The sequence below is a fragment of the Meleagris gallopavo genome, chromosome 3, assembly GCF_905368555.1.
Source record: "Meleagris gallopavo chromosome 3, MGAL_WU_HG_1.1, whole genome shotgun sequence".
In the NCBI taxonomy this organism is placed as follows: domain Eukaryota; kingdom Metazoa; phylum Chordata; class Aves; order Galliformes; family Phasianidae; genus Meleagris; species Meleagris gallopavo.
Window position 1 is genome coordinate 30894864 of NC_139406.1, and position 14730 is coordinate 30909593.

A 14730-nucleotide genomic window follows, 5' to 3' on the forward strand; every position below is an offset into this window, starting at 1 on the left:
AGCAAAAAGAGAAGTGAAACCAAACTGCCTTGCCTGTTTACATCCTGGTAAAACAGACAACTTTCAACTTCTTATGTGTAGAGTATTAAATCACTGAGATACGTCCTTTGTTATCATGCACTTTACATTGTGCTAGCATTACTTATTAGATTCTCTTTCCATTGGATCAAAAAAGGTGTGCATGTATTATGGAGAGCTATGAAGAAAGGAAACCAAAACCTCAGAAGGGACAATGACAGATAAAATATTTTCTTTAGGATAAATAACTTACTGCAAATATGCTTAAGATACAGACTGAGCATTCTGTTAAGGGAAAAGAGGAACATACCTGTGAAAAGCCGATCACTTCTCCTCTTTCATCGAGCACATTAAAATTAATGATTGGACCTTGGACATCTGGATCACTGAAATCTGTGTCATTGTAGAGACGCACTACAGGTGCCCCGTTGGCATATTTTAAGGTAGACAGCACAGTATAGGTGTAGTGAGCTAACGCAAAGGTATGCTGTTTTATTTTCTCCATCCCACCTGCAAAAGAAAAGTGTGTGTACATATCAGATACCTTATTTTTATGAAAATATTTTTTCAGAACAGTGTAAATGGGAGGCAACTAGCACAAAACCACTATGCTTGGGTTCTTTTAAATTAATATACAGTTTGAAAATATTTATCTCCTTCTACAAAAGCTCCTGTTGCACTGTTTATCTACAATTAATCTGCTGTAGAAATCTAAAGTTACACTGAAATGGATTCACATGCATTACAACACTGATAGTTCCGGCATATACATATCACTAAAACCTTCTGGCACAACTAATTTGAAAAGCAGGTTTTGCTTCAGGTTTCACTCTGCAGATCATAGGAATGAGGCATCAACCCTTACACAGCAAACTGTTATGTCTAAGATAAAAATAATATTCTAAAAAAAAAAAAAAGATAAAATACAAGTCTCAGTCCACAAGCAATTAATTGAATATTGAAAAAAGCATTCTTCTAAACCTGTTCCTTTTTGTTCTTTTTTTTTAATAAGAAAAAGGATGTTGTGAACACTTCACTGACAGCACCGATTCTACGTATTTGCTCTAGAGAAGTTTTGCAAAGGTGTTTTCATAGGTCTTGGCCTGGAAAAAGCAGAAAGAAGGAAAATACTGTCATTCTTTGCTTCTTTATTTTTTCTACATAGAGCAGTTTGGAAAAGAGAACTGCACATATTTCCTAGCAGATGGAGACCTCTGCTACATCTCTGCTTTTTGAGAGAGTTGCATCTCTGTTAGATGTCCCAGTCAAAATGACTTCTTGTTCTCAGATACGCCATGGGATGATGTACCATGGTCATACATGGTCTCTGGAACATTTTAATTCACTGCAGAAAGCTAAAACATAAGCTTCAGATACAAAACAAGTCATTTCAGGAGAATACATCTAACCCTAAAGGATGAGGCAGGTTGTTGTATTAGCCAGAATAAACCACTGACAAGAGAACAGCTACTGGCTAGGAAAGTAAAGATCTTATAAGTAGAGATATAACAATATGATTTATTTAACAGTAATTTATCCACACAACAAGAAAAGCGTGAGTAATTTTCAAAGTAATAACTGAAATCCAATGAATTTGCATCTAGATAATTAGACAGTAACAATATGAACTCAAACTATTTCAAGCAACACAGGCAGATTTCTGTATCCTAACGTTAAATCCGATCAACTTGCTACTGAAGACAGCTGAAATTTCAACTGAAAACCCAAAGACCTTTCAATTTCTCACCTTATTTGTTGCAGTATGATGGATCTACATCACATGGAAAAAAATACCTCTTTTTTCTTCAAAAGCCTTATGAAGCATAATAGTATTTTTCTGCCCTGGTTTTAGACCCAGAAAATTTTCTGTAATGATGAGTATTGTAGTTGAGGTACGTGAATATTTTTGATACATTAAACAATGCTTGACATTTTCTTTTAATTTCTTTTTTAAACTGCATATCTGTGAAACTCACGCTTACATGCATATCATGTTTATACCTGAAAATCATTTTTATGTCTGAATATCTGGAAACTTCTACTGTTTTACATAATTTACCTTGAACAGAAATCCCGTAATCTGCTTATTGACTTTGATACATTTACGTGTAAAAGTCATATATTTGGATGTGTAAGAGGGAAAGAATAAGATATCTTTCTGTTGACATACAGAAAAATTACAGCACCCCTTGTTACTTCACTCTTCTTGACATTTCTGTATTGTGCGCTTTCTCCTTCAGGTAAGTACGGACAGCAGAGTGAAAGCAGAAGAACAGATTAGATATGAGGAAGAAGTGTATGCTTCTGGTGCTAAAGAATAATGAAGAGGAATAAGATATTTAATGAGATTCTAACTCATGAAGCACTTTCGAGGAGCACTGCCAGAAGCTAATCAGTACAATTTCTAGATGTTAGCCACAATAAACTTGGCAAGCATGCCTAGAACACTTTGGTCCAAAAGACAATTTCTATTTTCATCATCTTTGAGAAGAAAAGAATTGCCAAAATAAGAAATGTCCTCATCATTGTTTAGTAGAAGTTAAGAGTGTTGGAAAAAAAAAAAAAAAAAAAAAAGGCTATTTCCTAGCAATTGCCAGAAAGTAGCTGTCTTAAGAGAAGTGACTGCCTTGTCAGCTTCTGAGATGTCTGTAATCTCCTGATTCAGAGCTTTTCCAAATTGGCAGGAATCTTTTAATGGAAGATTAAACTACTGTCATCGCTTCTTGTTGAAGAAATCTCTGATTCAGAAATTTCAGTCTCTCATTCACAGCAATCATCCTGCTATCATTTCTATATTGTTTTCAGCCATTCTCTTTTAAAGTTGCTTAATCACATTTCCTTGTTCATTAGTGAGAAGCTGATGAGCCTCTTCATTATTTATTCTGACAAATCCAAATGCAATACCCTGCAGTTGCTTTGCTGCCCCATGATTGGAAAGAGGAAGCGGTGTTGCCAGGGTCCCATATTTTTAAGCAGCAGAATAGGTTGTGATTAGGCTTGCAATGTCAAAAGCCCTGCAAAACAAATGCCAGCAATATGAAGTTTGTTCTGACTGAAAAAGGGACATATTTAGTAAATAGTTGTAATTTATTTTTATTTTGCTCAACAAAATCATCTGAACTATCTCCAGCATAAATTCTGTGCTTACCTCATCTCTCTCTACACACTAGATAAAGGAAACAAAAAAAGACAGAACAAATCTTTGGTCTCTAGTGTGATCTAAAGACCTGCATTATTGCATATAGTCTCACATTTAGGATGACAAAAGTTCAACTCATTGCTCAGCTGAACCTGTGTGAGATAAGTGAGAAGGTAATATGGTTTACTTGCCACTGATTACCATACTGCATTCCCGCATTTTGCCTACCATCTACACAGAAATCTGGTTTTATAACCAGTTCCTTAGCTTTGAATACCTTGGAGACTCTTCCTTAGTTGCCTGTCTGGGGCTAAAAGCAGTAGCACACCTTAAGCCTCTTGAAAGACTTATATCTTGGATAAACCATCCCAACTTCAACTTGAAAAGGTGATGGAAGGACTCAAACGCTTTGACTCCCTTACACTTTATGGATGTTACTCTTTACAGTGGCATTGTTTCACTAAGACAACTGCATCTAGTTCCTCTTAAGAATTATTTTAAATAAAGAACAATTTATGAGCTCGTTATTTTGGATCAGAATGAAATCTGATCTAGTCTAAAGTACATCAGATGAAGTCTATAATATTATTTACAGTATGTACGTGTAGAGACAAAACTAGCACCAAGGATGCTCACAGGGCACAATTTGCATTTAATAATGACTTCTTCCTTGATACAAATGTAAGGACTTTGCTGTGTAAATATAAACTCCGGCATTTCTGTGGATTAATATGCCTCTTATTACTGTGTGTGTATGTTTTGACTTTATATCAATCCAGACAAGATCATATCATTAATTCTCTCCCTCGTAACACACCAGTTTTCACATTATTTATTGCCATAATGAATGCCATATATTTCGCAGTGGCAAAATTACTGAGCAGAAAAGATTGACAAAAAAGCTTTGACTTCTGTGCACAAACTTCCTTGCCAAAGTATTCTATTTAACCTATGAAGATGTTATTAAACCTAACACTACTGTGGTACATTTGCAGACTACAGCATCCAGACAGGCTAGCACCATCTCAGACCTACCATTTCACTGTCCTTCAGCTTGGCTACCATCACAGAAACCAGTACTGCTACAGTTTGGACAGTTTAGAGTGCCAAGGATCCTCTTCTGCATATTTTGGTACACTGTGGAATACTTCTAATGCTAGCTAGTCACTAGTACAAACAGTGTAGCAAGTGGCAGTCATGTAAAGAGCACATTATACTTATGGGTGCTTATTATGTTTTTTCACATGGATATGGATCAAACCACATCTATACTGAGGTCTTCATCACCACCTCAGGGGACTTTTCACCAGAGCTTGCTGCCCATTAAATGTTTTTTGAAGGCTAAACAAAAATGTTTCCTTTCTTTTAAAAATAATCAGAGAATAAACATTCCAGTAAATATTTCTTTCAGAATTGCATGTCTTCAAAGGCACCTCCCTTTGAAATATGTGTTTATCTGTCCAAAGACAGATCAGTTCATTCAAATCAGTAAAGCCTTATTTCTTGGAAAAGGCCAAGTGTGGCAACTGCTGAGGTCCCATTCTGTCAAAATTCAGCAAGGCAGGAGATGAGAACATATTAATAAATTGCTTTTTCCCACTTTTTTCATTTTGATTTTGGAAATTGGAAAAGTCAAGAAGGAAAAGTCTCCAGGTCTCAATCATTTAGCTGACATCTGTGTGATACTTTGAATTCAGTAGTGGCATGTCAGTAAATCACTTACAACTCAAGATCAGTCTTAATATTCCAAAAAGATTAATTCTGGATTAGAATGAAAGTATTTGAAGCCTCAGAAAAGAAATCTGAAGAATAGTGTATTTAATTTAGAAATGCGAACACGGGCAGAATAGTACAACTGTACACTTCTCTTCTGAGTGTAAAAAACTATTATACCTAAAATAAATTCCCAATATTTAGAGAAGAAAGATTGACTTAACAATTTTATTCCAAGCAAATTTGATACAAGAGTTGGAAGTCAACAGGAATTTCTTCTTGTTTCCTCTATTAAGCTGCCTACCTGGCATCCTTCCATTTTCTAAGCTCTCACTGCTCAAGCAGTGATGACGAACAAGTTTGCTAAGTGAAAAAAATTGATAGAGAATGATATTCCTTACCTTTCTTAGGTATGCACATGAGAGCACCCTAATACTGGGCAATTGTCAGATAAATTTTCCATGTCACCTTTTTCATAGCGCATGCATACTCTTATTTACAGAGACTGTGATACACTTTAATTTTCAGAAAGAGTAAGATAACTCACATTTAGAAGAGGGAAAGAACACTGCATTCAAACTGCAAGATGCACAGTTCTCACCAAGGTACTCTAAACCCACTGCCTGGCTTGCCTGATGATAACTTGTATTTGTACTGTCTCTGTCTGCCTTTTATGTGCAAAATACAGTAAGGTTTTATTACTTCCAGTAGAATTTCATGTAATCAGAGAAATACGAGATACACAGATGTCCAGTAAGTATCCAGTATAGAAGGCTTCAGGTTTAGTATAGTCCTGGTTTTGCATCATATAAATGGCAAACATCTAATGGCACACATTACAGAAAGGCAAACAATCTCCACTCTGAAACAACCAGAATTTTCAAATGTTCAAATGTTATTTTTTCCTAAAAGAACTGTAGACAGATAGGCATATGTCACTGTCTGTAAAAGATTTCAAATAAAGAGATTAAGATAAAGCAGAGACTGAAATTGAGCCTCTAGAATGAAAGCTCTGATGCTTAAGGCTGCACTCAGAAACCTTTGTGATATGCATCCAAATACATTTCTTATCTGTCTTATTATGAGAAATTAAATACTGGAGATAAAAAAGAAGGCAGCCATAAATCACATATAGTGTTATTTTTCCAATTTGCTGTGCAAAAAAAGCATAGTTGAAGTTTAAGTGAATAAATTCTCTGATACTCCCGTAAAACCGAACTCATGTATATTTTGGATAAGAAAAAAATCGGTGTGACTCGTTATTCTTCTGCATTACCTAACAGACAGCAATGAGGTAGAGAAAGGATGAGCTGAAATCTTATCAAACCAATGAGCAGGCAGTGAAACCAAGACATAGGCACCTTCTAATAAATCCCAAATAAGACAGATCACCATGTGGAATTTGTGAGTCAACGTGCTAATGAAGCTGTGGAAACTGTAAATCCTGTCAAACAGTTGAACTACTTCCTTCCCTTCCTCCAAGAAGCTTCCATTTTCTATGTACAGAACTGAATGCCTTTGACTGAAGTCTGTCACCTATTTGTTCGCCCAAACAACATCTCTTGAGAATGAACTGTGTAATGATTGTTTCATATATCTCCTTTGCAAACAATATATTCTAACCAGCTCTGGTTTTCAGCAATTCCACTTCAAACAAAACGCTGCAAACACAAAAATGAAATATTCACATGATAATCCAAACCTCTACCCCTGAAGTGCAACCCTGAAATGTGATAAATATAGTTCTGCAAGAGTAAGCAACAATAATAAAATATAATCAGCTTAATAAGAAACCTCGATCACTTCTCTAGCAGGACTCCTACATTCATGAGGAAGAATTACACATTCCTGCTGGATTTTTTTTTCTGAATTATGAGAACAGCTGTCTAGTTTAGGCCAAATCTAGCTATCACCTTTTTCTCAGAGCAAAGAGCAGTAAAGGCCTAGGGAAAAGATACATGAAAAATAAATTATGGAACTTCTAAAGCAGACACTATTGACAGTTTAAAGAGTAAATAAACAGAACATAAATTAAAAATACATTAAAATGAGCATACAGCAACTAAAGCTGTCTAAGAGCAACTAAAAATTACTTTTGAAAATGTACTTAAGGATATTAGGGCCCCTTATGAAAGTTTGATACACTGACACTTCCTAGGAATCAACAGAACAGAGTTCTTGTAATACCATTTCAATACTGGTCATAAAAATTAGCAATTCTAGTTCATTAAAACTCTGCATAAAGCACTCTAAATGGCGTATCAGCGAATTCATAAAACCATCCATCATTCACACTCACAGAAAACGTATAAGGCATGGAAAGATTGCAAAACCCTTATTCATACTGACTCACACGCACAGTTCAATCAACTTGATCTATAAAATACATGTAATAAAAATTGATTTTAGGAATGCAAAGTGAGGTGGATCATGACCCTTTCTGCAAATGAGGTTACTATGTTTGTGAGCAAGAAGGAAAAAATATGTCCCTAGATGTTGCCATCAGGACAAAGGAGGTGATTCTGCCCTCTGCCCTCATGAGGCCCTACCTGCAGTACTACATTCAGCCTGGGGTCTCAGGGTAAGAAGGACATAGATCTGTTGCAGCAGTTCCAGAGGAGGCCATGAAGATGATCAGAAGGCTGGAGCACTTCTCCTATAAGGTACAGTTGAAGGAATTGGATTTGTTCAGCCTGGAGAAGAGAAAGGCCCAGGGAGACCTGACTGCAGCCTTTCAATGCCTAAAGAGGACCTATAAGAAAGATGGAGAGTGACCCTTTTATCAGGACGAGTACTGACAGGACAAGGGATATGGTTTTAAATTGAAAGACTGTAGATTTATAATAGATACAAGGAAGAAATGCTTCATGATGAGGGTGGTGAGGCACTGGAACAGGACCTGTTCAAGGTCAGGTTGGATGGAGCAACCCTGCCTATAGGATAGATGGTGGAGCTAGAAGATCTCAAAGGTTTTTTTGAAACCAAGCCATTTTATGATTCTGTGATTTTCATTTCAAAAAAAAAAAAAAAAAAAAAAAAAAAGCATTTATGCAGGCACAGATTACAGCAACATTTTTTTTTAAGTTAATGCATAACAACAACAAAAAAAACCACCAAAAACAAGCAGAAAAAAAAGAAATTTTACCCATGAAACTATCGTCAGTTTCACAAAATCAACATAAAGCTAAAGCTTTAGATGGACTGTAGGAACTCAGTTATGTGCTTACTGTGCACCCAAAATGGAGAGCTATGTTACACTTTCAACAGTTCTAAATCCACAGAGAATTCAGTGGGTAATAAGGGGACCTTTTACTCTCTCAGCACTAATTCTTTGCATAATAGCTTAAATCCTTTTATTCTCCTCCTTCTCCCACACCATCTCAATAATTTAAGACTGTGGGAAGCTACTGTTTAATCCTCTATTCAGAATGTTATACTGAAACCAAACATGAAACACATATTCGGTGTTTATCTTAATGAACAGAAGGCTCTTTGATGCCCCATCTCCCACTTCTTTCAAGCAGCTAATTCAGGCCCTGTTTTTATACGGTGAGGGAAGCTAGAAGTCTTTGTTCCGAATAAAACGAGCAGAACATTCTGAAAAAAGAAGCTCCTCATTTTCAAACATCATAATGAGAAGTATTTTGCTTTTTTTAATTTCTTGGGAGTTGAATAAGAGAGAGGATATACATGCCAGCTGGCTGACTCACTTTTAGTCTAACTATTTTAATTACAGGTACAATTCAATTTAGGTTAACTGCTTGTTAGACTGAAAACTATCTAATAAATCAACTCTGCTCCAGGTAAGAGACATTTAATTTACTGTTTGCTCTTGTTAAGAGATTCCTTTTTTGACTATATGTGTTGGGGAGAGGCCCTATTTTTTTCATGAGCCCAAGCCATATTCTCTGCAGAGGAAATCATTTCAGGATGATTTTTCAAACCAAAAAGCCAGCAACATAAAAGATGACAGGACTGGAGAGACTTTCTTAAAGAGGCAGAATGTTTTGCACACCTCATAGAAGCAGCACTTAAACTGGATCTCCAGAGCACTGGATGAGATGAGCCCACAGAGGTTTTGGTAAGAACAACAGAACCATCCCTGAAAGTACAAATTTATGTGATATTTGTATTTTGCCACTAAAGGCTTTATATCCCAAGTTTTTTCTCTGTCCAACAGAACAACATCTCCTTGTGATTCTGTCACCTGAAAGATTAAGTGCAAGAGAAGCTTGTACCATAAAAGCACGTGTATTCTCCTGGTAGCTGTTAGAAACCTGAATGTAGCACACAGGTCTGTTTGCTGCTGTATTGTAAAAGTGGGTCTGTCCTTTGCTTAATGGAGCCTGATGCACACAATTCCTTGAAGTCAGCACAAGGAAGCTTTACTGCTGCTTCTTACCCAGCATTTTCAACTCAGAACATTTGGACTGCTAGTGTAAGGCAAAACTACAGTGCTGGGGATTTAGGAAACATTAAGATGGGGAAGTAAGTCATATTTTTTCAGGTAATAAGACTAATTCAGCACAAGCTTTACATGAAATAGTATTTACTTATTTACTCGAGTCAGGAGCAACCTTCTATTCACTTCAACATAGTAGGAGGAACAGCTTTCTCACCTTCCACTAAGCCGGAAACTGTAATACAATCAGGTCTGCCATTAAATACAATTCTTCCCTCAGACATCTTTTCTGGAAGACCCAGTCACCACTATTCCCTGAAGGTGTCATGAATATCAAGTAGCCCAGCAGTTTTGTTCTTGATTTTTTTCTCCCCTACAGAGAGAGCTGCAAACCAATGAAAACAAACAGCTTGCATGTAAGTTAAGTGAAATATAAAGAAATATCAAAAAAATTATCCATAGGGGAAAATCCTCTCCTTCAGTGTCAAGAAAACCCTTTAAAACATTCCACAAAACCAGAAAACTTCTGTCTTTTTCTCCCTTGGATGGTAGATCCCAGACAAAAGCCTTACTACAACATAAATCTATTTTCCTCCAAAGCTGACCATGCCGGTATTAGAGGAACAGTAGATCATCATATGCTCAAGACTATTCTAGTGGTTTGATTCTTACCCTTCTGTAGGTTTTCTATCAGCGATTCCTTTAACAAAGCGTAACATTTCTAGAATCTTTTCGTGGATGAAACACTGTGGTACCCAAGACAACATATTTATTCCCATTCCAGGTTTTCCCTCCCCACTGGGTTGGACATATTCCTGCTTTTGCTCTAGCAATCTCTGTTGTGGCTGCCAGGGCAGAAAGCAGTGGGGATGCTCTATGTCTGCTCTTTGCATCTCATTGTTAGTAATGCTCAACAGAGCTTGTTCATCACAGCAATACAGGAAATATCACAGGTTTATTTAACTAAATGAAGAAATTACACATGGAAAAAGTTTCCAGTCAATAAGGATATGATTTTTACCGGGGATGAAATAAGAAAAAATACACTCTTTTTTCCCACTTTGCATCTGTAACCACCAGAAATATTCACAGTTGGTAAAATAAGCTCTACCATTAATACATCAAGTTTTTCCTCAATGAAATTTTGGATTCCCTGATTTTCATATGATTTTGTAATGCTTTGCCTTCTATTTTGCATTCACAGAGTAGGTTTCTGCTGGGTAATGTTGTTACAATAATAAATACCGTGGAAGAAACAGACAGTGTCACTCATGAGATAGAGGCAACACAGCAGCTACAATGAATTCTAAGAACTGCTTTGACATTTTTGTGATTTGATGCCTTAATCATAAGGAAGCACACAGTCAATATTGAAAAGCACCCAGGATTCTTGGGCCTCATCCTAAGCTGAATTACACTGGGACCTGCCCCAAGCTTCCTTAGGCAAATGCTGTTTTAATAAATGTCTGGATTAACATCACAAGCTAAGCAGTTCAGGAACCCCTGAATTATTCTTCGGTCTTTTACTGCCACTTTTGTGGCACTGCCAATGTCACGGCATTAACTCCTCTTCACATCTCTTGCTGTGCCTGTGGGGTACGCCTACCTTTACGTAACCATTTTTTTTTCTACCTGAATTTAGTAGGCTCAGATCTCTTGAAGTTATTGGCAAGGTGTGTGAGACAGTGAAATGTGTGAACACACAGTTCAAAGACTGTGAAAGAAAGAACTTTGCCATAACGCTGCATCAAGGGCTACTTTGCCATAACACCGCACACTCTCAACACACAGATCTGAGCAGTGATGTTACTGTCCCAGTCTCATTTCTCAAGGGTTCATTCAATAACATGAGATACTACTACTTCTTAAATTACATCCACTGCTGTGGGACACTCGGCAATAACCTCTGTAAGCCTGCACTTGTGCTTTTATAAGGAGAATGTCCTGCAGTGTTGGCTGGAATAAATTAACTTCTGGCAGATTGTCATTACGTTGCTCATTCCTATGAGCTTCTGAAGTCTGCTACACACCAAATGCTGTACGCTCGCCAAGTTGTGGAACTGATAAACAATAACTGGGCTGGATATCTCTAGTTTTGTAAGAAAAGGGTAGATATGTTAATCAGTTACCAATTCAGTGTGCAGATACTAAGTAGACAACTGGAAAAGAAAATTGAAATAGAAAAAATGAATACTATAAAGTATTTTACTTTAGCTATTACTTCCTTCTAAAGACTGTGACTAGTGTGCTTCATACAGAATTAGCCTCTCTTGGTGTTACATCAGTTGTGATAAGCTGTGACACCATAAATCAGTTAGAATCTGTGCTTCAGAGCCAGTTCAAAAGAGCTGAAGTATTTCAAGACATGAGTAATTCTCACCCGTACCATGTGCTGTCTCATGCTGTAAATCAAGATCTGCAGCAAACTGAGGAGCTGCCTCTTATAGCAGACTTACTGCAGACAGGGTTAAAGAAAACACTGAGCCAAGCAAGGTATCAGTGAAGGACAAGTACTGCAGGCTCAGAGGGGGGCTGCTGTCAAGGAGGAGAAGCGAGGTTGAAAGCACTCAGGAAGCCCCAGCCTCCTCGCAGGGTAACCCCTTAACACCTGAGCTCAGCAGAAGTGGGGGAAGAGAAGTGTGGGCTCCTGCTGGTGTGTTAGTGAGGGATTCTGCTGGCATGGCGTGAACACAGATGAAAAATGGCTTAAATGGCATTTTCCCTAGCATTTCTATTCAGATGTTTTTAAAGAAAGCAAAGCTATATAAAGAAAGGATCAGATCAAGGTGCCACTTACAAACTTCCCTTTCCAGGTGAGGATGAGAAGGCAAGATGGCAGCAGTTCCCTCTGGCCAAACACTTCCACTCACAAGGGTGCATAGTGGTCTCACATTCACTTCTCTCTTCCCTTGAGGCTCATCACACTTTAAGTTGGCCACCAGATATAACAATTAGACATCACATTTCACTTCCTAGTTTCCTCAGCTCTTAAACTTTAGAAGACTTTTTTTTACATTCTGACTAGGCTACTGCTGTTCAGGCTGTTCCATGAGGTCTATTCAGGCTGTTCTATGAGATCTATTCCAGTTGTTCTGCAAGATTTAAGAAGTTACAGAACACTGTCAGGGATACTGAAGGGCAAACTTGGAAATACAGATCCTTTTGTGTTTTCTGGCTGTTTTGTATTATCCGCTACACAGCTTTTTTTTTGATGCTCATATTTGCCAAAGACACCTAGAACGAAGACAAAGACACCTAGAATGAAGACAAAGACCCCTTTCATTATTCGATAAATGTAAATATGCAGATTATAGACTGGGCTTTAGCAAGGAACAAAGGAATTTAAGGAAATAAATACACAGATAATCCTTGTTACTTTTTTTCATTCTTGTCCCACCAATGAGAAGTGCAGTCGTGACACTATGAATGAAAATTATGATCATGAAAAGAGCTTCATATTTAAAGCATTATGAAATAATAATATTTAGAAATAGTATAGATGGCAACTATGCCCAACAGTCACAGAGTCAGCAAAGAAAGTTGACAAAGGCTTAGCTGAATGACCGTTAGCTACACAGAGATGCTGCACAACATGAGAGATGCAAATTCTGTAACATGAAGCAAATGATCCATCTTATTATCTTGGTTTTTATTCAAAACAAGAATTCCTTAAATTACAAAAATTAACTGTTAAACTATGTTTTTAAAATTTTGATTTAACAAAAAGTCTAGTAATGAGATTCAAATTAATAACAGCACTGGATATTTACAATTAGCCAAGATAATTCCTGAGGCAGTCTGAAATAGTAACAACAGATACTAGTAGTCAGAGCATACACTGGGTACTGACATTCTTAATTCTCCTTGTTAATACCTTATAACCAGTCACAGAATGTGAATATAATATTTCTCCGCAGTACACATGGTTTTATTTATAACATAGAAAAAAGCAATTGACTTATACTCATAAAAAATTGATTAGCCTCCCATATCTATAAAAAATCCTAAAATAAAGAATAACTAAGTAATCACAAAATATATTTGTAACTAATAGGTGCTCATCTAGTACTGTTTTCTTTTCCATCTTGAAGGACGCTTAATTCAGTACATGAGTCAATTTGAATGTCTTCCATCACTGACTCCTTAGATACCCTTGCTGGGCTGGGTCTTTCTAACCAAGAAGCTAAGAGCCCTGTTTCACAGTTGAAATAACTCAATCCTTTTAAAGATTATTACTGAGCCTATTTTGTTTATGAAACAGTTATACTCTTTAGAATTAAGTAAGTTAGAAGAGATATTACAGGCTGGCCATCCTTCTAATATTTCTAGAATCAATCTTTCTGGTCAGACCAGGTCTCTGGCAGTCTTCACTCTATAGAAGAGGATCTTACAGACCTGTATCACACTACTGCAGTCGTTCTTGAGAGATATAACAGCAGCGATACAGGAAAAGCAGCTAGCTTTAGACTGATCAGGACTGCAGTGATATCAAACTGTTCAAATATTTGACTACAAACATAAGAGGAAAACTTTGATAATTAAGAAGCGTGAATTCAAATGCATGGAAACGCACTGCAGGTATCAAACTTTAATGTGGGTGAATTTTATGCCGAACTAGTAGATTCAGTTACCTTCTTGAAATTCATCTGACTTCTTGCTTGTGGCAGGATTTGGGAAAAAAAGCAACAAGTAATGGATCAATCCTGTTTCATTTTATGAGCACAACAATAATAAAACAATATTTTGTGGATTCACAATCAAATTCTTCTAGTGGAATTCTGCACAGCTTTCCAAGGACCTCCATAGTCACTTTTAAGAATTCAAGAACATGTTCAATGTTTATCATTATGGCAGGAGTTTACTCGAGTAGTTTTCAACAAGGAAATGTTACTAAATCATTGAGACCAAAAAGCAACTGCTGGCTTATCAGATTTGGAGTGTTGTTCTATTCTAGGGCGTCCTCACATGACACTACTCTCAGAGGAAGCATTTATCAGATAAGGTTAGCCCGATCATTGTCATTGCATCTCCATATTTTCTTTTCATTGTATTTCCCACTATGACACTCACTACAGAGCTTTCTCAAATGAGAAGGCATCAGTGGTACAAAGCCACAATGAAGAGAGATCAGAAAGATGTAAGATAAGCTGGTGTTCTGTAGCCATAGAAGACAGTCAATTTGAACATCCAAGGAGAGACAGAGCAGTACTACATAGCAAGTCCCTTTTCAGTGCATTTGTGAAACTTTAGTCATCTGGAACAGGTCTGGGAGTTTCTTTATTCTGGTCAGCAATTTTGCCTTTTCTTGTCTTCTCAAGAACTTTTAAGACCAGAGTATAAGAAAGCTTAGCATGTGACATAGCTCTCATTCTGTATTCTTTTTGACAGTATTGTATTGTGTACTTGAAATGGCAAAGTTGGAACACTTCAGCTGCCTTGAACTCAAAATTGTAAAGGC

At 37.0% G+C, this 14730-nt stretch overlaps 1 protein-coding gene across 8 annotated transcripts in view; it reads right to left on the reverse strand.

Annotated features, from left to right (window-relative positions):
* MOCOS (molybdenum cofactor sulfurase) overlaps positions 1–14730 on the reverse strand; it is a 273774-nt gene that overhangs the window by 51547 nt on the left and 207497 nt on the right. For all 8 annotated transcript variants that reach the window (XM_085220550.1, XM_085220547.1, XM_085220546.1 and 5 more), the window contains one exon: positions 329–528. In XM_085220550.1, coding sequence (XP_085076676.1) covers positions 329–528 — 200 coding nt within the window. The remainder of the gene's footprint in view (positions 1–328; positions 529–14730) is intronic.